We start from the raw sequence: 24,919 nt of genomic DNA on the forward strand, positions 1-24,919 counted from the left end.
ATTTCACAGCGGAAAAAGAAGAAGAGAGCACAACAACGTCAACGTCTCTCTTTCGATATGCAAATCAAAAACGGGCAAATGTGCATTAAAAACAGCTGCAGCACAGACTGCTTCATGTTTTATATTTCAGGTCATATTTCCTGAATAAACAGATAAAGGCCGCCGGGAAAAGCTGAACCATGGATTATGTATAGTGAGAACTAGATAATGCGCCTCAAGATGGCACCGGTTCACTCCCCTTAAGCGTACTCTAAAGAACAACTTTCCTCTTACTGGTTTCCATGGCCCACTAGCTGTATTAATGTCTCTTTCCCCAGAGCACGCCGCCCTGCGCCATAGACTCCACAACAACATGATTTTACAACTAATAAAAACTCATGGATTTATAATTCACAAAAAAAGGGTTAATAAGGGACCTTGTAAGCCTCTACGGGTTACTCGTCCACAGTTTTACGGGTATACTGTTTTGTTTTTTTGTTTTGTTTTTTAAACGGCAGTCTGAGGGGAGATGCATTTTGGTCCGCAGGGAATTATTTATTGCAGTACCACGGGCGGCCACTGGGGGGAAATTGCAGGCCTCAGTGTGACATTTCTGGCTCTATTAACATTTCCGTTAGCTCAACGGACAAGCTCAAAGTTTCCTTAATGGAAAATTCAAGAAAGCCCCTCCTTATTTTTTTTCTTTGGTATGAAAAAAAAGAAAAAAGATGTAGATGCCAACTTAGCTGGTAAAGGTATTTCAGGATTGCTGCTTGTGGTTTAAGAGACAGAGGAATGTAATAAAATCAGGTGTGTCTGCGTTGATCGGTTTCCAACGATGACTGGTTATTGGCAGGGAGAGATAAAACATGTTTGGTGACAAATGGCATGCAGTCTAACAGTGTTTCGTTTGAATGAGAAATTTAAATTCATACACTCTAAACTCATCAAGCTCTAATAATGTACCCGGTGTTTCCATTGGAAAAACTGGTTTCAGTTAGAGCCTGTGAAACTAAGGCCTAATAATATCCTCATGTAGCCTACTATGACGGTGAGAGATATTCTCCTGATGCAATGCTCCACCTCTACGTTTTATATGACAGATGAGAAAATCAAAATTTACCTGAACACAGATCCAAATTCTAAAATTCAGTGCTCACTGAGTGTTAATCATGTGAGAAATATTTAATTAAACAGTGATCTTTGACCTCTGCAGCCTGGTCAGAGGTCAAAGGTGGGAGGAGGTAACAGCTACCCTTGTGTATCTGTATGTGTGTGTGTGTGTGTGTGTGTGTGTGTGTGTGTGTACAGTGTGTGCGCTATGCAAAACACTGTGTTTTAGTCGACTGTGATCCAAACACTGGATGTACACGGTGTGTGAGAGAACATGGACACAAAACAGACACAGTCATGACATCATGTCTCTATTACGCACGCACGCACACAAACACACACGCACGCACGCACACACACACACACACACACACACACACACACACACACACACACACACACACACAGATTCCTTTGATAATCATGACCAGGTGGCTTCACAAAGTTCCCAAGGGAGCTGGCTGGCATTAGAGAGAGCATCTGTGTGTGTGTGTGTGTGTGTGTGTGTGTGTGTGTGTGTGTGTGTGTGTGTGTGTGTGTGTGTGTGTGCGTGTGTGCGCTCAGGGTGTAGCTCTTAACAAAATGGTGAACTGATTAATTCTAATTAAAACCAGTGGATGCACAGACAACAACAACAACAGATGACACACAGACTTGCAAATGCAAATAAATTACTTGCGAACGCACACATACACACTGTCATGACACAGTCCTACACCATTATACACCGTCACTTACTTGACACCGGGAATGTCCAGCATGTTTGTGAGTCCTGTCCAATTGATGTCCAGCAACTGAAAGACAGAGGAAATACAATTTAGACTTTAGTTTGTTTTTTTTTCAAAGTTAGGAGTCACCTTTATGCTTTTGTTTCGGGGGGGGGGGCAATCAGCTGCTCCTCTCAAGTACTAACTCAGAAATTTCATACAGCAACATTATTTCCAAAAAAGTTGATGGCTTCTGATAAAAATGTGGGGGATATGTAATGTACAGAAATTCTCTCACAATATTACACTTTTTATGATGGATTTTTTTTTTTTTTTTTGACCGAGTCTGGGTTTTGGGACAGTTTTGTCAGAAAAACGAGCCAAAAAATCAAAACAAAACAAAATTTAATTTCTACATTTTGTTTGCGTATTTGCATATTTGAGGATTTCTGTGAAAAAATTGAACTTCTACTACAAATAATCTATAACTTCAGCCTTCAAAAGCCTGAATTAGTTGAAGCTTATACATAATTTGAGTAACAAAATAATATTTGCTGCAGTTTTCCTTTATATAATCGACTCGACTATTTTCAAGTACAGCAGAAATGTTTAAAATAAACGAAAGGTTCTGGTATGGCGAGTTGAAATTCTACAACAATCTCTGTGAGACTAAAACGCTCGCCCAGTTTTCCCAGCACTGAGCTCTTCCTCCACACGTTACCAGCTCCTCACTGTCGGCATCACGACTCTGCAGAGCAGCGACAGCAGGAGCCCAGGAGCCGAACTCTAATTCAAACGACCGATCGATCATCAATACAACAGGTTAGGTTGGGTTGACCTTCATGCAGAAAGGAAGTATGTGATGCAGCACCTGCATCCGCCTTTCTTTGGAACTTAAAATTACATTAACACAATAATCAGCTGTGAGATGATACTATAACTATGGAATTAATCTGTAATTAGGTCATTTTAAGTGACTACAAATTGAATCAATCCCTCATCACCACCAGAAAAGGAGAAAACTGAACCGCTGATGGAACTTTATGGCGAGAAATCCAACGGTAAGTGAACAGCTGAAACGAAGTTCAAACATTTGGGTATTATATGACATACTACCTCCTCTGAAAACACACTGTTACGGCTGGGGTTTGCTGCCCCGCCCTGCTGGTGACGGGGTACGAGGTGTTAACAGAATACTTCTGTCCTGCAAAGCTAATTATCAAGTCATTAAATCAAAAATGTGCCCAAACGCTGCCTTTTTAAAGATGAACTACACAGGGTTACTCTAGTGCCCTCGTGCCCTCGCCGTTTATTTCCGCCTGACTGACGTTCTTACGAAAATCAATTTTTGGTCTTATTGTGAATCGATTCAGAAGAACATAAGATTCACGATACCTATGTAAATCTATTTTTTTTTCACCCACTCCTAACAAGTAGCCTAAGTTACATAATCACCATACTGTTTCCTTGTGGCCGGGTAGCAAATGTTTTGTGCCCCCACTAGATGGAGAAAATTGTAGGTTGAGGAAAAGCCGTTTCCTGACGTTGCAAAATCCCACAGCGACGTTATCACAACAACCGATCTAAGGAGTCACCCGTTAAGTTGTCGCTCAGCTGAGGAAACAGAGGCACCGTGAACAATGTCAATTGTTCTAGTGTTAGGCTACATGGGCTCTGGTTTCAAATGAATTCAAAATAGTTAAGTCCATAACCATAACCTTTTGGCACGGATGATAAAATAGGGAAACAAATCCAACGAGCTTTCAGAAAAGAAAGCAGACAGATTACCACAGTCTTATAACTCACCACTACAATGAGTCGACCAATTCAGTTCCATCAAGATAAGCTGTTAACATTGAGCCTTTCAGCTGTTCAAGTACAGAGAGAAAAAACTGTATCTATGAAAAGATATAATGGAAATCCTGACAGGGAGTGCTGCCCCACACCTTGTTTTTATTCACAGTACAAGCTGTTGATAAAACCCAAAACTGCATGCGCCAACATGTTCTCTTTACATTACAGACTTCACACAGGAACCACAGTGGCATGTAAACCAGGAATCTCAAGTTCAGAATGGGCGCTTAACCTGCTTTTCTAACCCAGTTAGGAGGCTTATATATTAGAACAAGAAACTGGGTTACCTGAGGAACCGGATTATGAGGTCAACTCTCCAACTGTCACTGCAGTAATTAAGTCAGACTGAACCACATGCTTACTGCTGCTGTCATATCAGCTAACACATGTGCTAACACAAGCAGCGCTAGAAGGAGCAGCAGTGATTATTGACGTAGTAGCAGTAGCAGGAGTAAAACTAGTGTGGGCATGAATGATGAACGCAGTGTAATAGTAGAACTTATTAAAGTTGTAGTAGGTCTTGCCAAATAAGAAGAAACAGTGGTGATGGAGCAGTAGTAGCAGTCTTAATGGTACCTGTGGCAAGGTTTTTGGAATAAAAGCTGTTGCATAGCGAGTCTAAACCAAAGTTCTGACGTAAAAATGCAGAATATTTAGCTGCAGAAATACATGTCTGAGATTATTTCTTTTTTTTTGTTGTTTTCTTTCTGTACATCTGATGAGCAGAAATTGAGTTTTGGTGATATTTTGATTTTCATGCTTCTTGTAAAAGAAAAAGAGAAATCTTGGATTCATCTGATCTTGGCAAGGGGACCAGAGGATAGTGTGATTCATCGACAGGTAGTGCACACTAGGATTATCAGGTTTTTACTTGTTCACCGAGCCACTGAATATTTGTTGTACACAATGAAAAGAAGCTTTGTCCTTTGTGTTGTCTTTAATTTTTAGCCGATGACTTTTGTTGCAAAATCTTTGAATTAACAGCATGACTTTGAAAGTTATTTTCCATTAAGTGAAATTACATCTTGCTATGCCAGAGGCAGCAAAACAGGATTTAACTGTCTGGATTCGTGCAAAGATCTAAAACCTACACTTTGACTTGGTGAGGAAATACCTTTAGTAGCAGCAATTATGAAAGTGGTGCTAACAGTCAGACTTCTAGTACAACAGTCATTACATTACAACTGCAACGATTAGTCGATCAAAGGAAAATTAACTGTCAACTATATTCACTTAATTGTTTCAGTAATTTTTCAAGAACCAATGCTAAAAATTTGAAGGTTCCTTGCTATCAAATTCGGGAACTTGCTGCTTTTCCTTGTCTTACAAAAAATGAAATAAGTCAAATATTTTGGGGTTTTGGACAAGACATCTAATGACGTCATCCTGGGGTCTTGGAAAGTGTCATGGACATTCTTCGACGTTTTCTAACGTGTTACAGACCAAACTACTCATTGATTGATCAATAATTACAAAATAACCATTAGTTGCGGCCCTAAATTACAGGAGTAGCTAGAGTTGGAATATGAGATGTAATGAACAGCAGTGAAACATTGCTGTGAACATAGCTTTGATTTTGCATTTGCCTTGACCCGCTCTGTAGCGGATAGTTTAAGCAGTGGTAAAATCAGTTGCGTTAGCATACTTTAAGCACCAGCAGCAGCAGCAGTGGTACATTAGTTGTAAGGGTAGATGGGGCAGCAGTAGTAATCGCAGCAGATTTGTACTGCAGTAGTGGTACCAGCAGTCACCTTTTACCATCTTTTGTATGTGCATGGAGACAGAAAACCCCCTTTTCAAAACCGGGTGTGTAGCCTGAATGGAGCTGAGGTGGGGCAGCAAACAGCGACCGCCAGGCCTGAGTGAGACCGGCCAAGACAGGGAGGCTCTTTGTCCCGATAATCAGGCCGATTTGATTTTCACAGAGTAAACAAATCAGTCAGGGCCGAGGAGCAGAAGCATCTGTTTATTACTGTGAGCCAGGCTCGGCCCTGCAGTGTTCCTGCGGCAGACGTGGACCGACTGCCGGTCAGTGTGTTGAGGCATCACACATACACACTGCACCGCCTAGTTCGCAAGACAATCACCAGAGTCATGTCGGGAAGGCACCCAGCTCAAAATAACACCAGTCCACTGTCCATAAAAGGAGCGTGACCAGGGTGCCAGTTGTCAAGCTTGACATATATGTGGAATTAACGGAATGACCTGATGTCGATGCGACTGTGTTTGAAAACATATCGCCGTGTATGAATGAGAGCCGGAGAGAGAAGGATTGTGTGTGTGGGTGGGCCTCAGTATGTCTGAGATTACGAATGACCACAAAGCTGAAAAAGGTTATAAAAGAAGCTCAAAATATTTAAAACGCTGGAAGCAGTTTTTGCTGCTGAAGCAAATGAAAAGCAATGAGGAAAACTGTCAAAACTGCTGAAATATCTGCACATGTGCAGAAATGCACTAAAAATAACAACGACACTAGTTGTTATGATTGTTACTATCAGTAGAAGTAGTACTAATTGTATTGAGAAAATCAAATTAATTCAAATCAACTAAAAGTAGAATTTCAATACAGATAGAAGCAAACTACATAAGTCTTACTCATTGCCCCCTTTAATCTTTTTTACCACACTGTCACACGTACTCTTTTCCTAGTGGTTCTAACAACGTTGTAAAGAACTAGAGACCATCACGTCATGGGATCAGACCAGCTGCGATTCCCGCCCAACATGTTGACGTTCTGACACGTGTTCTCAGTAGTCCTTGCTACATTATTACATGAGTACTCAGTACTCATGGGTCGGACCACCGCCATCTTCGAACTCACTTTCATTTCGGTCTCAACAACCCACCTGCAACGTTTTGTGACTGCATCTTGCATGGTTGTGATGCTATCGTGGCGCCAAAATCTGCCGACAGACAGACAGACAGACAGACAGACAGACGGACAGACGGACGGACAGGCAGACGGACGGACAGACAGACACCACCTATTGCCATGATGACACACTGACGCACGCACGATGTTTCGACAGCAGTAGTATCTCAAATGGAAAATCCTAAATGTCTTGCCCATAACTCAACATACGTATTTATGTCTGGAAATGTTATTCTGTGGACTACAATGACCAGAATGATGTTCAGTTGCTCAACACGTCATCGTAATAAGGAGGTGCATGCGGAACAGGAGCAGATTTTAAGAGGGAAAGGTCTGGTTTAAATCTAAGGTCTCTGCCGAGATTAAGGTCAAGACCTGCACGTTTCAGATAACTAACTAACCGACAATCCATTTATCAAAAAGGGAGAGAAAATTGGCTTCTAGTGGGAAACAGAAACTAAAGAGAATAAGAGAAATGACAGCTGTAAACAAAAACACTGCAGAGTACTTTAATGAAACAGTTTATCAACCTTTTTATCCTAAATATGAAAGAAATGTGCTCACACGTTCATGTTTTGTTTACTGTGCAGAGAGTAAAGCCTTAAATTTTCTAGCATTAAAGAGCCTTTAACTTTCTCTTCATTACATAATCAGCACTGCTGTTATTTCTGGCACTTAACAACATGCAAGAACAAGATGCCCACCTTCTTGGTTAGGTGTACTCGATTGCTAAGAAATACGTGAAAACTCAGGAGACCTTCATGAAGCGGCTTTTTATCTGTGTGTGTTCATCGTTGTGAGAATGTGTTTGTGCGTGTGAAAGACACAGGAGGGGAACATGGCTGCGTTATTTAATTTCTAACTGCAAATGATAAAGTGGTGTTGCTGCTTTTTTCACCCAATTAAACGTAATTTTGTTCAATTAGCTTGTTAACGAGCACTGTTTAGGCATCATTTAAAAAATAACCATGTTCTTGAGCATTTATCAGTTTGTCCAGAAAAAAAATACAGAAAAAAAGTAAACGTTAACTTGTCTAGTTTACATGTGAATAGTTGTGAAGAAAGAAAAAAAGAAAAAAAAGAAAAAAACAAACATTCATACGCTGCAAAAGGACAATACTGCTTCATATTGTTTTTGGATACATGGAGAAGTGACAGACAAATGAAATGTACAGTATGTGTGTACATGTGACTGCTAGTGTGTGTGTGTGTGTGTGTGTGTGTGCGCGTGTGTGTGTGTGTGCGTGTGTGCGTGTGTGTGTGTCTTTCTGTGGCCTATTTAGTGCACTAGATGTAGACCACAATGCCGTTCTGCCAGCCTAGCGCAGAAAGAGAATGTAAGCTGCGAGGGAAGAATTTCACAGAGCGAACATTTACTTCACATTTTACTGTACATGCACAGTGGAAACAGGTTTTCAATAGGTCTTGTTTGTTTAAGTCTTCTATTTCATTTAAGCATGAAGTTAAGGTATAAAGCTGATGGGCTCGCAAAGTTTCAGCAGCTTATATTAATAGTCATTTGCCAAAAATTACTATATTCAAATGTATGATCTAAGTTGCCTGCTTCGTTTATGGTTTCTTCATTTCTGTTATTGTCAAACAGCTTTAAGTGGTTTGAACGAACGTAGCGATTGTTTCATTTGAGTGAAGTGGATTAATATTATCTGTGTTATTCATCTGTTTTAACAGAGTTTAAGTTTATTAGATTCTTCTCAGCACCATGTGGGCATAGAGCGAGACACAGTATCCGTGGTTTGCATGCATCTCTTCACATTGCGGCAGGTCAATATTGAGATTTAAATGAGCCATGTATTTGCATGGTTAGCTACAGTAGATTTATTTTAAAAATGTGCATTTTCTTTTTTTTAAATAAAACTAAGAAAGGGAAACTTCAAGTTTCTTCAAGGGGCCAAGTAATTTTGTTAGGAGGGCTGTATTTGGCCCACGGTCCACTAGTTGCCTCCGAAGCATAATGTTTTTATGATTTTGCAATATTAAACACTTTCTAGTGCTATGAGTGACAAAATAATCTTGACTCAAAGTTCACTTGCTAAGTTTTTCCTGGATTTTTTTCAGCTGCATCTCATCGTCTTTCTCAAGAAAAATGACAATAAATCACAGAAATCTCATTGACAAATGAGCAAACTCAGTCCACTGATAAGGGGATGTGGTTGAAACCCTGGGAAGAACTAGTAACTTGACCTTGATTCTAGATTATTCTGTCAAACTACAAATTCCAGAGACTACGATAAACTTTCCTGCTCAATTTCTAATTCGGTTCCTGGAAGTCTAAATCCCTCGATTTTGTGAGAAAACCAAAAGCCTTTATTTCAAGTGCAGAGAGAGAAGAGGGGTTTTATGACAGGCAGCAGAACACTTTTCCCAGAGTCACGCCAGGTCTACCAAGACAAAATAGACTGATAACTAAATGATCGAACATCTAGAATTGAGACTATTACCAGGCAGTGTTCATGTGCAACCAAAGCAGTTCTTTGTTCACTTATCCTCGGACTAAATGGAGCCTGATTTGCACACAAGTGCGAACACAATCCTCATTCGGAGTGAAAGCACCCGTCTTTCTTCAAACCTCATATTATTGCTGGCAGCCATAGAGGCAAGATGTTCAAATAATGCATAGCAGATAGAGCCAGACTACGACTGGTCCGTTAATCTGATGATATCACGTACACAACGCAACACAACAATGCACCATGGTTACCAGTCAGCTCGGGACAACTGAGGTTATTTTGGCAACTTTCCGGCAACTCGCTGTCGGTTACCAATAAAACGTTTACAGCTGGTACAGAACGTCACCAAACTCAATCAAGGCATCTAAAATGTTTAGATGGTTCAACAAAATTTCAGGAAAGTTAAGTTGCATTCAAGCTGAAACACATAAAACCAGCCTTGGTGTTACATAGTGTTACCATATGGGTGGGATTTGATGACACATCGAAAGCCACGGGGTTCACACAATCACATTAAATAATATAAAAAAGTAGAGCTAACTGCAGTTTCCACTGTACTGGGTCAACCAGGCTTTTTATCATTGGGGATTTTAAAAAAAGTGCCAACCTGCCGTGCCTGTTGTTTGTGAAGCAGGTGGTTCAGATGAAGCCAAGGCAGCAGTTTCATCATGATGTTTCCATTTTCACAGGTCATGGGCGATCTGATCGCAAGTGGCCAGCGCTAAGTACGTCATTTCACGCCTAACACTAGAATGCATCTCCACATGCGTCTCGAGTTACCGCTTGTGATCGGGTTTCACCTCCCCGCTCTACATGCAAATAGCACGTACATCTATTCTGTTTGCAAAGACCAAATGTGACGTTTTTACCCGGCGGGAGGCAGCAATGCTTTTCCTGTACCTAGTCTGCCACTCGATTAAAAGAAGAGGAAGAAGAAGAAATCAAAACAATGCAGAATGGGTCTATTTCTTGGTGTTTGCGGGACAAACTCAACCATTCAAGGTGTTTGACAAACTTGTAATATTTTTTTATGGGCTTTTTGAAATTTTCAGACTTTGTGGACAAAGCTAGTTTACGTGATTGTAGAACTTGTATTTCTTTGCAAATGAGTACGTACATCCGCTTACGCTGTGTGTCTCAGGACACATTCAAGTACACACTGATAATAGAATGTGGCCATATGTGGCCCAGACCACCTCCGAATGTGGTCTGAGTGATCGGATCTCAATGCGTCCTCAATACCTCTTGGGTACATTCACACCTGTACTTAGAGCTGTCCACTTGTGATCGGGTCGACCGAGACGCACGTTGATGCCAGGTCTGAACAGAGTAATGCATAAAGTATTAATAGTAACAGTATTCATGTTGCGTTTTACTTAGTTTTCTAAATATATTTATTGATATTTTATTAAATAGCTCATTCTGAACATTAATTTCTTTACAACCTCTTAAAAAGATTTGCTTAATATTCTTTTTGGTTTACATCAGAACCAAACGCTTGAGTTTTCACGACAAATAATCGCCTCTGAGGAGGAGAAGGGGACAGTTTCACATCTCTTTCAGAGGCGTTTGATGGTGATTCTTTTCCTGTGGGGGGCCAGTATCAATGCCTGAATCTGGAAGATAAAATGCTTCGAGTCACAGGAAGGAAGACAGCAGGCAAGGGGAAGGAATGCACTGATAAAGGAGGACTGAAGCTAGGCAGCGTTCAGGAAGACTTAAGTGCAACACGCTATGTTCGGTAGAAGTTAACAAGTAAAGCTTAAAGTTTACTGTATCCATAGCGATACAGATGTTACGATGTTAAAAAAAATAAATGAATGATAATATAATGTATGTGCGATATTTATTTTTGAGGACTTTTTTTTTCCATTTCGTTGTTGCATGAGGTTATTGATGTACTAAGGTTTCACATTGCACATACAGAATATGAACAGGCTGAATAATTTGGCTTTGTAATAATCTGTAGGTTTGTTGGAAACACGTGAGGTCTTAAAGTCCTGTCTCATAACGCATATCTTCCACTCGTGGTCCGGCAACCCTCGCAGAATTGACTGCTTATGTGATTGTGACAAAAGTCCGCGAGAGCTCAGTCTGCAACTCCGTGGGGTTGACATTTGGATTCAGCCACAGTCTGAGGGTGATGACAAAGGTCAAGGGGTCGAGGTACTCACTGGTTTCTTGAGGAAAAAGACAGACAGGGCACCGATCAGAGGCATGTCCCCCAGCAGCGGCTCCATCACCACTCTCATCACTCCATGAAGCTGGACAGGGACAAAAACAAACAAATAAAAAAATACATTATGAAATCAGCCAGTTACCCCTTAGTGTTGTGTCTGCTGCCAACATTAGCCATGTTAACTCTCAGTGATTCTCAGGGGCCTAATGATCCCGAGGTCCTGGTGGCACTAATGGGTTAAAGCGCCTTTTGCTGTGGAGGCAAAGTGATCAGACAGCTCAGAATTTCATCCAATCGTACCGATATGTTTATATCTAATTGAAATTTATGCCCATTGCCTTCTCAACTGTATTTAAAGTGTTCTATTTTCACCATCGCCATTCTTTCCTGCTGTGAGTTGGCCAACACATATGTAAAACTACAAGCTGAGCAACCAATCATTACTTGTGATCTCCCCTGACCTGCATGACCATGCAAACAGCAGGAGAGGCCGGAGAGACAGACGTCCGGGATCAGGACAACCGTGGTATCACAGAGGTGTCATATATGTTTCAAACTGGGTAAGAAAAGGCAAAAATATTTTGACCTTGTGTTGGAAAAGGTCCGCGTGAGCAGGGCTGGGTATGGTTTGAGTTACCTGTGCTTGATTTATCAAAGAAACCAAACTTTTCAAACATTAAATGTTCTGTAAACACAAGCAGCCTACAAGAAATTTTGCCTACATAAAATAGTCCTAAATTAGCAGAAATTGGGTTTAAACCAGGAACTATATGATAAAAGAATAAGAAAATATGATTTTGAATCTGAGCAGATATTTGTTTTGAAACTTTGCTATGAGTCGAGATCAAAAGGCATCGAGTTTTCTTTTTCAGCCCTACTCCTGAGGTTTCCCAGACACAAAATGGGATGTCTTCCACTATGGCTGCAATTATGGTTCTTGAATGATGCGTGCGAATTACTCTGTGGGTCCATGCGGAGAAGGGTGGTGACACAGTAAAGCTCCCAACCCCTAAATCTCAGTGTGTCAAGCATGTTTGATCCAACTCCTGTAAACTTGTAAACGTCATGCTCGAAAATCCACACAAGTATAAAAGAAAAACCGCCCCGTGCATGTCTCTGATTGACCCCTTGTGCACGTTCATCTACGTGCTGTTTGAAGGGGCATGTCCCCACCTAATGCAACAATACAGAGAATAAAATGTCCAACCGTCGCACATGAGACTCGTATTGCTCCTGTTGGATCATGGCATTAGTGGTCTGATGTTTCACAGTCTGACCTCGGCATTTCGCTCAACTACTGTTACTCGATGATGCATCCTCGTCTATCTTGTTTTGGAACTGCACCCTCATTTCAACGCATACACAAGACCGGACTCTTCTGCATTCGGCCGTCTCCACTAACATCAGACGGTGAAATGCTGACATCACAAATCCGCTGTAGTGCTAAGAGTCCTAAGGAGAGAAAATCTGGGATTTAAATCGACCATCAAAGCAACAGTCTCATATGAAAAAGTGATAATTACAGCAGAGGCAACAAACTTTTGCAGGTTAGGGTTTTTTTTCCATGTTGAACTGCAATTACAGTCCTAGTTGATGGTTCTTCAGAAATGTTACATGAGTGAATGTTTCCCCACAGAGCTTTTTATTATTAAGGACGCTGCTTTCTCAGCGGCTGCAGTGACTCAAACCTCAGATATGTAGACTGCCTGTCTGCAGCACCAAATTTGGTCGTAGCTCACTCTGAGTAATCAAATACCAACATTTTGCTCATCAAAATGGGTGAAGTGGAAAGATTGACGATAGCCTATTGTTTATCCTCACTAGCCTCCTGTAGCTCACTTCTGCCTGAAGGAGGATGCTTTATAGAGCATGTGCAGCTGAAGATGCTGTATCAGGATCAGTTTAACCAAAGGAAGGACGCTTTATTTCTCAGTAACAGACGTGCAGGAAAAGACAAAAAATTAGAAAGTTGAAGTGGTCTGACAGCCAACGAGAGAAGAAGTCATCCAACAGTATCTCTCATCCTTCATGTTAAGCTGTGAGTTAACGGCTTTGGCATCTGAACTACTTATTTCTCCAGCAGCCTATGAAAAGCTGCCGCACAGCCTGGGCCTGCAGCTGTAAAATTTAAGCCATACACAAAGGCAAATATTGACTCTGCCTCGTACATGTAGGGATTTCTCTCTGTAAATCCTATCGACTCTTCCCTCCACTCACTTTTTCTCCCACTCTGATCTCTGAACAGCAAATATGGCCTGATCCTCTGCCAACAGCCGAATGGATAACGTCTCCTTTATCAGTCCTGTGTCAACACATTATGTAAAACTGTCTCTGGAGAGGTCACAGGTTAATCTGGTGGTCATGGTCGAAGGAATGAGCGCTAACACCAAAGAAGTCTCATATCTGTCTGAAATCATTGTCTCTTATTTATCTTCTGTTGTCTAAATATTTTAAAATACACTTAATCTTTTTTTTTCCATCCACCAGAGGTACAGTCGGTGGATGGCATTATGTCAAGTTTTCGGGTGGTTCATTAGTTTGTTTAGTGAGATTTGGCACAGAATTCATTTGAACTAAGTCTGATAATATAATTTACTCTCTTTAATAAATGTATTTATTTTACTTTATTTTAGTATTTTTTTTTTTGTTGCAGATTAATAAATTAACCGATCAACAGAAAATTAATCATCAACTAATTTGATAATAGATTCATTCTTTTTGTCATTTATCCAGGAAAATGGGCTGGTTGCTAATATGAGGATTTGCTAGTTTTCTCCTTTTTACAACACTGTCTACTGAATATCTTATATTGAATATCTGAGTTTTGGACTAAACAAACTGAAGACATTACCTTTGGTTCTGGGAACTGATGGACATTTTGCATTATTTTCTGACATAATTTAGACTTATTTACAATTTTTTTATTAATAAAAAGAGATACTGACAATGTGAGAGCATAATCGTTAGTTGCAGCCCTAATATTTGTTTTAAATTATTTTTTATAGGTTCTTATACAAACATGATCCATTCACTAACTTTTTGTTAATATGTGATTATTATTTCACAAAACTAAATAAAATATTATTTACAAAAAGGAGTATGCTTGATTTACATACATTGGAAGGATGGCGTTTGTGAGGAAATCAAACTAGAGCTGCAACCAGCGATTATTTCAGTTATCAATTCATCTGTTGATTTTCTTATCAAATGTCAGAAAAAAGCAAAACTCTCCATCACGAGTTCCAATATCACAAGCTGAGGTTTTCAAATTCCTTGTTTTGTCCCACCAACATCCCGAAACCCAAAAATATTCAATTCGCAATTGTATAAAACAGAGAAAATCTGCAAACCCTAGTATTGAGGAGCCGGAAACAGCAAACCGTTTGGTATGTTCGCCTGTTTTAAATGATTAATCATTTATCAAAATTGTTCTTGATGAATTTTCTGTCAGTCAACTGACTGACAGGATTACTGAGCATTGTTGGCAGATGTAGTAACAAAGCAAGAAAGAGAAATTTCAGGCATCGTAAGACATGACCTGTCACCTCTTCAAGAACTGTTCTTCACTTTATGTGACCCTGGCTAACAAAGCTGCATCGTGACACAGCATAAAAATCACAGGCGGCATTTTAACATCGTTCACCCATACCACTTCTCATACCTGTATACTTTTGATTCCAGCTCTGCAATAGTATTTCTTGATGTCCACGTCAATCTCTGTATTCCCGACAAAACTGCAAGGAAGACCAAGAAAAATGCTAGTAAAGGATTCATATCGTGATTCGGAAGAAAGAAGGGAATGCAAACTGTAGATATGCAGGACATTAGTGGTTTCATGTTGTGCCATTGTTCTAATCCAGAGCAAGAAAAAGCAAAAAAACACTTTTATTGTAAAAGGATAAATCTGGTGTTTGATCCTACTAACAAGCAGTGGCAGTAGTGAAAACAGTCTCCAACTAAAGCACTGTTTACCAGTAACCAGGTGTTTTGAGAAACTACTGAGCCTTTTTTTAAAAATGAAATTTGATATTCTGTATTTAAAGATTTACATCTTCTGCAGGAACCAATGGGCTTGGAGCTGGGAGCCACGGACAGCGTGGGGAAGTTAGAAAGTATTGATAGACAGACTAACACATTGTTGGTTGTGGCCTTTTTGTGGGATTGGTTGAGAATAAGAAAGACATAGATTATAACCAGCCTTATCCTTTACAAATTATAAGCAGTCATTGGTTAAACTAAGAGTTAGTGAGATGCTTTGGTGAGAGGTTTACTGTCTACCTGATTTGCAGGTCCATGATGACCTGCCTCTTGTCCACATTCTCTGTGTAAACTTTCACCCCGTTCACTCTCAGCGGCTGCATAAACACAGATACAATAAAACAGGTAACAAGTGAGCAAAACTTTCTCAAATCTGTCCAGACTCTGGATTAAACCTTTCAGATCTGCTGTTTATCACCTACATATAATGCTCTGCTCTGAAATGTGAGCAAGATCTGGGTCAGAATGTGGTTTTAACTCAGAAAAAAAAAGAAGAAAAGAAACAATAGTCAGCTTGGTAGTAAAACATGGTGAAAGCTTTTCAGCTCCAATTAAAAACCAGATTCACTTTGCTGCGTTTGTTCTCCTGCAAACAATGCTCTAAAATGGAGATAGAGTAGAAGATTCAGTTCATGCGAGCCGTGGAAGTCAAACAGCGACTGAGTAGACAAATATAGAAACACACCAATAAAAAGATCTAAACACCTACACTCTGAAAGAAGCTATGAGCAGCAGAGTTAAAGAACCATACCAGTAAATTTGCATGTTTTAGCCCAAGTGGTGAAAATAATTCATATGTCCCATCGCTGCTCTTACTGTTTTCTAAATCCTACAACAGTATTTCATATTTCAACATCTACTGGGCACTCTCTTTTCCATTCTCTTTTCCATTGCAGACCTTTCAGATTATTTTAGTCCTTATCGCCACTGTATGCACAATGGCCCTTTTTCTTTTCTCTCTTAAATGACCGGTAACTGCCTGGGTCCCAGGACTACTGCAGTGAAGTAGACTCAGTGACTGAGAGACAGAGCTGAATGTTTGTTAGTTTTTCTGGGAAACTCTGGTGGATATTGACGTCTGTTTATGACCTACTTTTCACTTACCTACTCCACGATGCCCTTGTTTTTTCTTAAAAACTCAAATATAACGAGCAGGAAACTTCATAAGTGTAGCATCTAACGCTATCTTCGTTTCCTTTATAATTAGTGTAAATTGCCTGCTCCTTTCTTGGAAATGTCCTCGTAATTTACAGCAAAAAGAGCTGTAGACTCTTTGTCTTAATGTATTATAGGTACATTGGACTCCCTGTAAAACACTATTGATACTGAATCTGAACCAACTTGCAATTTTTAATTATGGGTTTCTGTATTTTCTTAGTTTTCTGATTGTTACACACCTTTCCACCTTGAAAAAGTACTAAAATGCAGCAATAATATCTGTAACTAGTATAACTAATAATGGTAGGAGTAGTTTTATGCAGTGGTCTTTGTGTTTGTTCTGTTGTTTACTTGTAGGTGTCACACTCTTCGTCTTGTCTTGTGTTATTTTGTTTCGGAGCTTTTGATTCATGTGTGAATTCAAACTATTCAAGCAGTAGGTATGTCCTATGTATAAATAATATCAGCACGGTCTTGGAGTTGTTATCTCATCACCTTGTCGCCCATGTCGATCTTGGTGAAGCAGAAGGAGCTGAGATGAGGGTTGGCGCCCTTCACCGCCGGCTCGATGGTCTCTCTGAACAGCTTGTCCACAAACTGGCAGATGAACGGCCACATCTGCTTCACTGTCTGAGGGAGGAGAGAAAGAGACAGAACAAGGGGAGGGGGAGAGAGAATTCAAAAATGTACCATGTCCAGATCTCACACGGTCTATACCAGGCTGAGGCTCAAACCTCTTTCAGATGACTTGCCACGTGCTCGGGAGCGCCGCTAGCTGATGTGCACCTGCAGTCGCCGGAGAGGGCTGTTTTCGCTGCGGGCTTGTTGGACTAGTTGGATTATTTGGACACGCTACAGAGATATATGTTGCAACTAACTGATTGGATTCGAATAAGAAACACTGCAGAGACCAGTGTGCTGTATTGAGATAGATACAGAATGAATGCAGGCATGGAGACAGACCTCTTCAGTGCTAACTACTGCTTACAGCACTAATAGAGACGCAGTAGACGGTGCACACAGACTGACTGAACCTACATAATGGAGTGCACCGGTGCATTTAATGGGTAGTAATGGAACACTGATCATTATATCTTCATAATCTTTAGGGTTAAAACTCATAAATATTTTAACTTGTGACTCCACTGTTGATTTTTTTTTCTCCCATTAGAGCAATTAATTATTTAATCTATAAAATTTTGACAAATGACAAAATTGCTCATCTCAAATTAAAAGCACCCCCAAAATTAAGTCTTCACACTGTATTTTCTCACATTGCAATTAATAGGCAAACACCTTTTCACAAAGCGACATTTATGCTCCCCTCATATGCACATCGGCAGCATTAGGAGTTCAAGGACGCTTTGACAGGACAGGAGGAGTCAGGGATCGGACCACCAACCCTACGGCCACCACTAACGGCCGACCCGCTCTACTCTCCCATCCGACCTACAGCTGCATGGCTCACTTTATCTGAGAAACAGAACAAAAGTCTAAATAATTTAAATTTACAATCGTAGTGAAGAGAGAAAAGCAAACAAAGTTTTGCACTTGAGAAGCAGTGACCGGTGACCCTCCGTTCGCCCGCAGACCCAAACACCGGCGGCATGACAGGATGGCGATTTATTGTGAATTCAGCCTTGAAGAACATCCTGGCACGGCCCAATGCGCTTACTCTGAATGTGTACATACTGCGACAGACAGCAGATAGTTCACAAACAACCGTGTCCTGACAGTAACATACACTTACACTACCCCAGTTGATTCAGCACTATACTAAAACAATTCCCCTCCATTTCCTCCCTCTGAAACACCATGCATACATAACTTACTACCACTGTCATGGATTTTTTTGTCTATTCTCTCTCTTTGATTTTAGTTTATTTTTGTGTGTACTCTCTGCTGTGTTTAATGCCAGATGTGGTGTTTTTCATACTCTTATGAGTAGCCGATCACCGATCAATTTATTCCCAAAAGACTAAATAAACACGTTCTTTCAGCGCTAATATAATTACACACTAACAAAACTAAACTAAACTTTTTTGGCTATAAGTTACGTTCACTGGGTCGCAGCGGGCCGCCGGCTCAGTTCTACCCAGCATTACATAACAATAAACGGATAGAATAACCAATTATAAATGATTGATTTCATTTAAGCCTGCTAAAATTGTCACTTGCCCATTACGAGCTGATGAGCTTCCTGGCTGCTGTAGCAGCAGCAGGGACAGCGTTTTCTACAGGTCTGATGGTGCTGACCGAAACTCCACAAAAAAAAAGAAATAAACAGCCTCCTGTGCGTAACATACAGCTACAGCTCGCAATCGGATACAAACACATTTTATAACTAACATTACTACCTACGGTAGGCAAGAGAAAATATTTGAGGCGTTTGTAAATTAAATTTAAGACTTTTAATAACTTTTTAGGCCTCTTTTGGGAGGAAACTAAAATTCAGTGATTCTTAAGAAATTTCAAGACCCGCAGGTACCCTGCAGAGAGCACTGACAATTTTATTCGTCAACTTTAAAATGTCCGTTTTCGTGCATATCCTGATCACAATAGTTTAATGACCAAATTTAAGGGATCCTCATCAAAAATGTTTTCTGTTGTGTGTGTATGTTACTAATGTATAATTATTTTTGCACGGATAATTTTATGGTAATAAAATCTGTTCTGCAATCTTAAAATCCTGCAGTTTCCAGCAGCCTCTGGAGCCACTTTCACACTTTGTTTCCACTTTAAATGCAAAGACGACTCACTGCAAACGCTGGGAATTTCTTTTATAACTATTCATTTAAGTAATAAATGTAGATATGTATCAGCTAGATCTTGATTAAGGACAAAAAAAAAAAAAAAAAAGAAGGCAGCATAGCTACAGTATGCTGTTCCTCGAGCTGCAGATTGGGAATTGGGATTGAGAAAAATAATGAGAATTATTCATTTATCTTTTTAATGTGCCACGGCCTGGCTCTCTAGGGGCTCTGAGTTCAGAGCGTTTCTCTCCTCACTCTATTGTCTGCTGCTCGGTGACCCAGAAAAGGCTTTGAGAGCGGAGATGTTATGATTACGCGTGAGTGAACAGGCAGGAATGTTCTCAATGCTGATTGTCACCTGACATGATGGTTTTTTGGGGCGTGGTCCCTCAACTGTTTGGAAAAGAGGGACTGAAGTTCTTGGTAATATTGACACTCACAACCATTAACATGTCATGAGCCTCGTTGAGCATTGTTTAACACTTTATTGTCTGTTGCGATTCTCTCGTCCTGATGGAGACCTCATTCTTTTAAATGGTGCAGAAAATAATATGTGAATCATTCGTGCTTCGGTTGTCCTGCCTCACCGTGGCTAAAACGGATAAACCGATGTTTCGAGAACATCAGAAAAACATCTCTAAACAAGTGATATATTAGCAAGCACTATAAATGGAAGAGCCAGCAGGTCTGATATCTTGTGGGACAGATATTTTACATTGGAAAATTCAGAAAGTTGTGCAAAGATGCCACACAACTTGGTTTAATGACCAAATACTTGCAAAAGTAATGACAACCACATCAGCTGCAGCTGTGTCATGTGTTTAGGGCTAATTAGCAAGTGCTAGCATGCTTAACTCAGATTGTTGTGTCTGGTAAACATCGGCATGACGGCATGGTGATGATAGCATTTAGCTCTCAGAGCCACTCATGGATGTAGACTCGTAGTCTTGTTTAACTATTAAATGTTAAACAAGGCTAAAAAAAAAAAAATAAAAAAAAAATCATTGGCTCATATGGTTATTAAATTATTATTGTTATTGACTGTTTTGTTTTTTTGATTTTTTACTGTAAAACATATCCAGTATCTGTCAGGCAATAGTTAACATCACTAGAGTTAACACTTACATAACACAAACCTAATTTCTCTATTAGTATAATTTTCTTTAGTTTTGTTGACTTCATGATGTCTTACTAACTCTTGTTTATATCTAATTCTTTTCTTTACTTAAATATCTGCACTTTTTTTACATGATAATTGTCTGATGATTTGGTGAATTGGTGTTTTTTTTATTGTCATTTATTTTATTTGGGTTTTGCTAAATCATGTTGTATTTATTAGTTTGGTCATTTTGTCAATTGTTTTTTTCAGTAAGTCATAATCATGAGATAAAAAGTCAAAAGTTTAACATTTTATCTCATATTGTGACTTACAATTCATATATTTTGTTTTAATTTATGACAAACTTTTTTTTTCTTCTGGCAGATATAAGCATCCATACATTTCTGTACTTTTTGAAGAGCATAAATCTTTCTTATTGCCCCTTTAAATCAAACTCTCTGTACCTGTAAACAGCCATAATAGACAATTACAACATGAACATCCCTGTGTCAGATTTGGATAATGGATGTGGATGACCATTTTCCATGTCATCCACATCCATTAACTTTTTACTGGAATTGATCTATGTGTAAACATTTACTGTAAATGATGCTCTTCCACTTGCCAGATTACCTCTCACTTGTTCTTTTTCTATATCTCTCTATCACTCTCTCTCTCCACCTCCCTCTCTCTCCCATTCTCCTCTCTCTCTCTCTCTCCAGTGAGGTGGCACTACTGGGACAGGATCTATCAGAGCTCCAGATTCAGATCCTATTTATATACTCTACCCGTTTGCCTCCGCTAGCTAACAGGCTAACAGCACACGATGTACTATACAGCAGACTAGTGTGTTTTTGTGTTTGTGTGTGTGTGTGTGTGTATGTGTGTATGTGTGTGTGTACCTTATTCAGCCACTCCACTCTCTCCACATCTGGATAATGGACCTGGAATAAAAAGACAGAAAGACAGGAGTTAGAATCATAATTTAAATTTATACAGAATTCCCATCAATGCCCTGATGTAAATAAATTCCACCATTTCCCCATGATTTTTTCAGGCACGACCAGTTCGTTGTCCACACTAGCTCTTCTGACATTAGTACACAGAGGTGGTAGCCCTCTATGTGTGTACCCTGCTGGTTTTTGTGGTAGTTTTTAAACTCGATCTTGATCTGGGGCAGGACAGCTCACAAATACATCACAGAGAAAGCAATTGAAATTTGACCTCTCTTTCCCAGTTTTTTTCCCTGTGATTTACTTCGTGGACCGAAGGATATATCGTGGACTAGATTGCTGAGGTCCTGCAGGTGGCTACAGTTACTGCAATCTTCAGTGTAAGACCAGACAGTAGAGCTGCAATGATTAATCCATTAACAGATTAATCAGAATAGTCACCTGAAAGAAAATTAACTATTTATATAATCAATTAATAGTTTTTCAGGCAAAAATGTCAAACATCTGTGAGGATGTTCTATTTGTCTTTGTCATATATGATGGGAAATTAAACATCTTTGGGTTTTGGACTGATGGCTGGAAAAATTATACAGTTTTGAAACGTCGCTTGGACTCTGGGAAGTTGTGAAAACTGTTTTTCCCCTTTTCACATTTCAAAAGCTTAACAATCAAGAAAATAATTAGCAGATCAACGGATAATTAAAATAATCATTAGCTGCCACCCTACACACAAGGACTAAAACTTATCTTTGTTATATCCAGTTGCAGCTAATGCTGTAAACAACTTAGGCAGGGACAGAGGGATAAATTTGTATTTTACATGTTCAGCTGTCACTGAGGGTGATCAACAACGAACCTTAAGAGGTTGTACAGACTATTGTAAGAAGGTAATTATGGAGATAAAATATAGGAGGCTGAAAGTCTGAGCCATATTTGCCAGAAAAAAAATATGCTAAAAAAATATGTCTGTCAAATTGAAAATCTGTCAAACAGAAAATGAGCTCAAAAAGAAAATCTTCAGAGAAAATGATTTGAGAGAGGAATCGACTCACTTCACTAGCTCGGTCAGTGAGCTAGTGAAGTGCTAGCTCACGTGCAGAGCCCCCCCCCCCAGCTCTGCACGAAAAGTTAAGGGATCGCCAAAAACACTTCAATTCATCCTCAGGAGGACATGTGTGTGTACACAATTTCATGGAAATCCATCCAATGACTGTTGTAGGCAATTTACATAAAAACACAAATGTCAACCACATGAAAGCGCTACAGGAAAAGTCAGTGGATCACCAAAGTCATTAGGGTTCCTCCCCTGGGGGACACGAATGTTTTCACAAACTGTTATCCTGGTCCATCCAATAGTTGTTGAGATATTTCAGTCCGCACCAACAGACCAACAAAATCACCCACAGAGTCGTGCCTCTAGCATGGCTAAAAAGTGACCACTGATTGTTCTGCTAAGTGCGGGTATTTTTTTTTTTTCTCTCAAATGAGGGATATCTCACAGAGGAATTAAGCTCTTTAAGTCGGGTATGCTCACTACCTGAGAGGACTGAGTCTACGACGCCACAGTCAGACGCAGCCTGACAGGATGTCAGTGCAGCAGCATCAAAGCTGTTGCGGAGGACCGGGAATTGGCCGTGACAGACCTGTTACGTAACTGACACACTGGGAGGATTCTGCACAAGCACTTAGGCCGGGGGCAGACGCACATGAATGAGCACTTGGGTATCGGGCCCACTAACGCAATTCATTTAAATACAGACTAAGGTCAAGAGGACCAGGAAGGCTCTCCACGCTAAGCACATACACAAATAAATATTCTGTCCCTGTGTGCGCTTCCTCATTTAAGTGCTTTGCATTTACGTGCACTTAAAGGACCAAAGATCAAAGTCCTTAACACAGAAAGATGAAAATGCAAATCACTGATATACAGTACATATTATTGCAATCAGCAAATCTACTGACACCGTTATAATTTTCTAATATATAATTTGAAATTGGTAAGAGCTCACAGTGGGCTTCACCAAAATTCAAAACACACAATTGGAATCTGCTATCTCCTCCAAAATGGGTGTTTAAAATCAAGGACAAACATTAAACAATGACTAAATCAAAAAAATTGGTATTTCACATCACTGCCCTTTAAGTCTTCTAACTATTACTGTGGCTCAACACGTAAGGATGGTGCTTCTTATCCATGAGTTATCCCTCATGGATAAGAAACACCATCCTTATGTGTTGAGCCACAGTGTCTGTACTTATTTGAGTGTTTATCCACACTCAAGTAAGTACAGACACGTAACGGCGTGGCTGCATGTATGTTCTCCACAAGCATGCAAGGTCACTTTGTCTCTCACAAACATAGCGCATGTGGCCCCGTGTGACACATGAAGCCGTCCAGGAAATACATGCTGTACGATCCATGTGCACGTAAACAAACAGGCTCACGTGATTTTTTCTTTGGGGTTAAAATTCCAATTACTATTTTTATGACGCTGGCAACAAGGTGTTGTTCTGAACTCTGTTTTAAATACGTGGTGAAGGATTTCATGAGGCACGACGCCGTCCCGTTTATATCTAAGCAGCACATACTGTATGGGCCCCGTTCTTTATACGTAAATAACCGAGTTATCCGGATTGAAATACTGATGATTTGATGTGAGTCTGGATTTTCTGGTTTGAAATTCATCTGGAACCCCAAACATGAAATAATTTTAAGATGCAAATGACCTGCTTTCTTTAAAATATAAATAAAAACTGCTGTTGTTATTGTGATTTTAGATGCAAACGTGCAGGTTATTGAGAAATCATTAAGATCTGTTGATGTAATTATCACATTATAATTACCTATTCAAACACCTGATAAAATATATAACAAAATAAAGGTTTGTACACCAAAAAAGAACCAATCCATTATAATTTATAGACTATTAAAGGATAAATGGAGCCAGAACATATGGTATTTAATCTGACAAAATTGGGATTCTGTCACACTTGCCAAAAATTGTTGAAGCAATTAGAGGGGCTTTTTAAGAGGTTTGAGAAAGTTTTCATTTTCATAGTAGGCTTATGATTATCTCTGAAAAGTGTGTTCCGTGTCCCTCTGGGAGAACCTCACCATTCATGCACCCGACATCAATTACAGTCTGACCACACTCTAATTTAACAGTGAAGAAAGTGTGGAAACTGTGGAAGCATTGAGGAGCGTAATGTAGAACAAAAATTACACCAATAACAATGCAGGAACACCTCATGTACCTGGAATCACATGATCAGAACTCAGCCAATCATATGAATGCTGATCATGGTTTCAACTTTCTACTCATTTTTGCCTTTATTTAAAGTGCAAGTGCAGGATGACTTCATCCAGGGTTAACAAATAAATCCTCACACTGCTTTCAAAGAATCTTTAGCAACAGGGTTGCTCTGATGCTTAAAGTATTAATGTTGCCAGGGAGATGGCAAACACAGTCAGCTTAGCCCAGATTTTGGCCGATATTTGTTTTTGCATTTTGGTAAATCTACATCATGAAAAGTCAGGCCGAATTTAACTACTAGCAGTTCCTGTTTGCACTGTACCCATGGATGCACAGAAAACAATCACTGGAATGAACATCATGAATTCATTTCATGTCATCAGGACTTTTCTGTAGGGCTGCAACTATCTATTTCTTTTTTATTTAAGCTGCTGTTTATTCTCTCAATTAATCGATTAATTGTTTTGTATAAAAAACATCACAAAACAGTTG

General features: G+C 39.7%; 1 protein-coding gene across 3 annotated transcripts in view; it reads right to left on the reverse strand.

The window, feature by feature from the left end:
- Positions 1-24,919, reverse strand: part of esyt2a (extended synaptotagmin-like protein 2a) — a 65,235-nt gene that overhangs the window by 23,202 nt on the left and 17,114 nt on the right. For all 3 annotated transcript variants that reach the window (XM_040143662.1, XM_040143661.1, XM_040143659.1), the window contains exons 3-8: positions 21,123-21,164; positions 16,864-16,998; positions 15,451-15,527; positions 14,834-14,906; positions 11,168-11,257; positions 1,831-1,886 (exon numbers count right to left, since the gene is read on the reverse strand). In XM_040143662.1, coding sequence (XP_039999596.1) covers positions 1,831-1,886; positions 11,168-11,257; positions 14,834-14,906; positions 15,451-15,527; positions 16,864-16,998; positions 21,123-21,164 — 473 coding nt within the window. The remainder of the gene's footprint in view (positions 1-1,830; positions 1,887-11,167; positions 11,258-14,833; positions 14,907-15,450; positions 15,528-16,863; positions 16,999-21,122; positions 21,165-24,919) is intronic.

This window comes from Xiphias gladius, chromosome 14 (genome assembly GCF_016859285.1).
Source record: "Xiphias gladius isolate SHS-SW01 ecotype Sanya breed wild chromosome 14, ASM1685928v1, whole genome shotgun sequence".
In the NCBI taxonomy this organism is placed as follows: Eukaryota; Metazoa; Chordata; class Actinopteri; order Istiophoriformes; family Xiphiidae; genus Xiphias; species Xiphias gladius.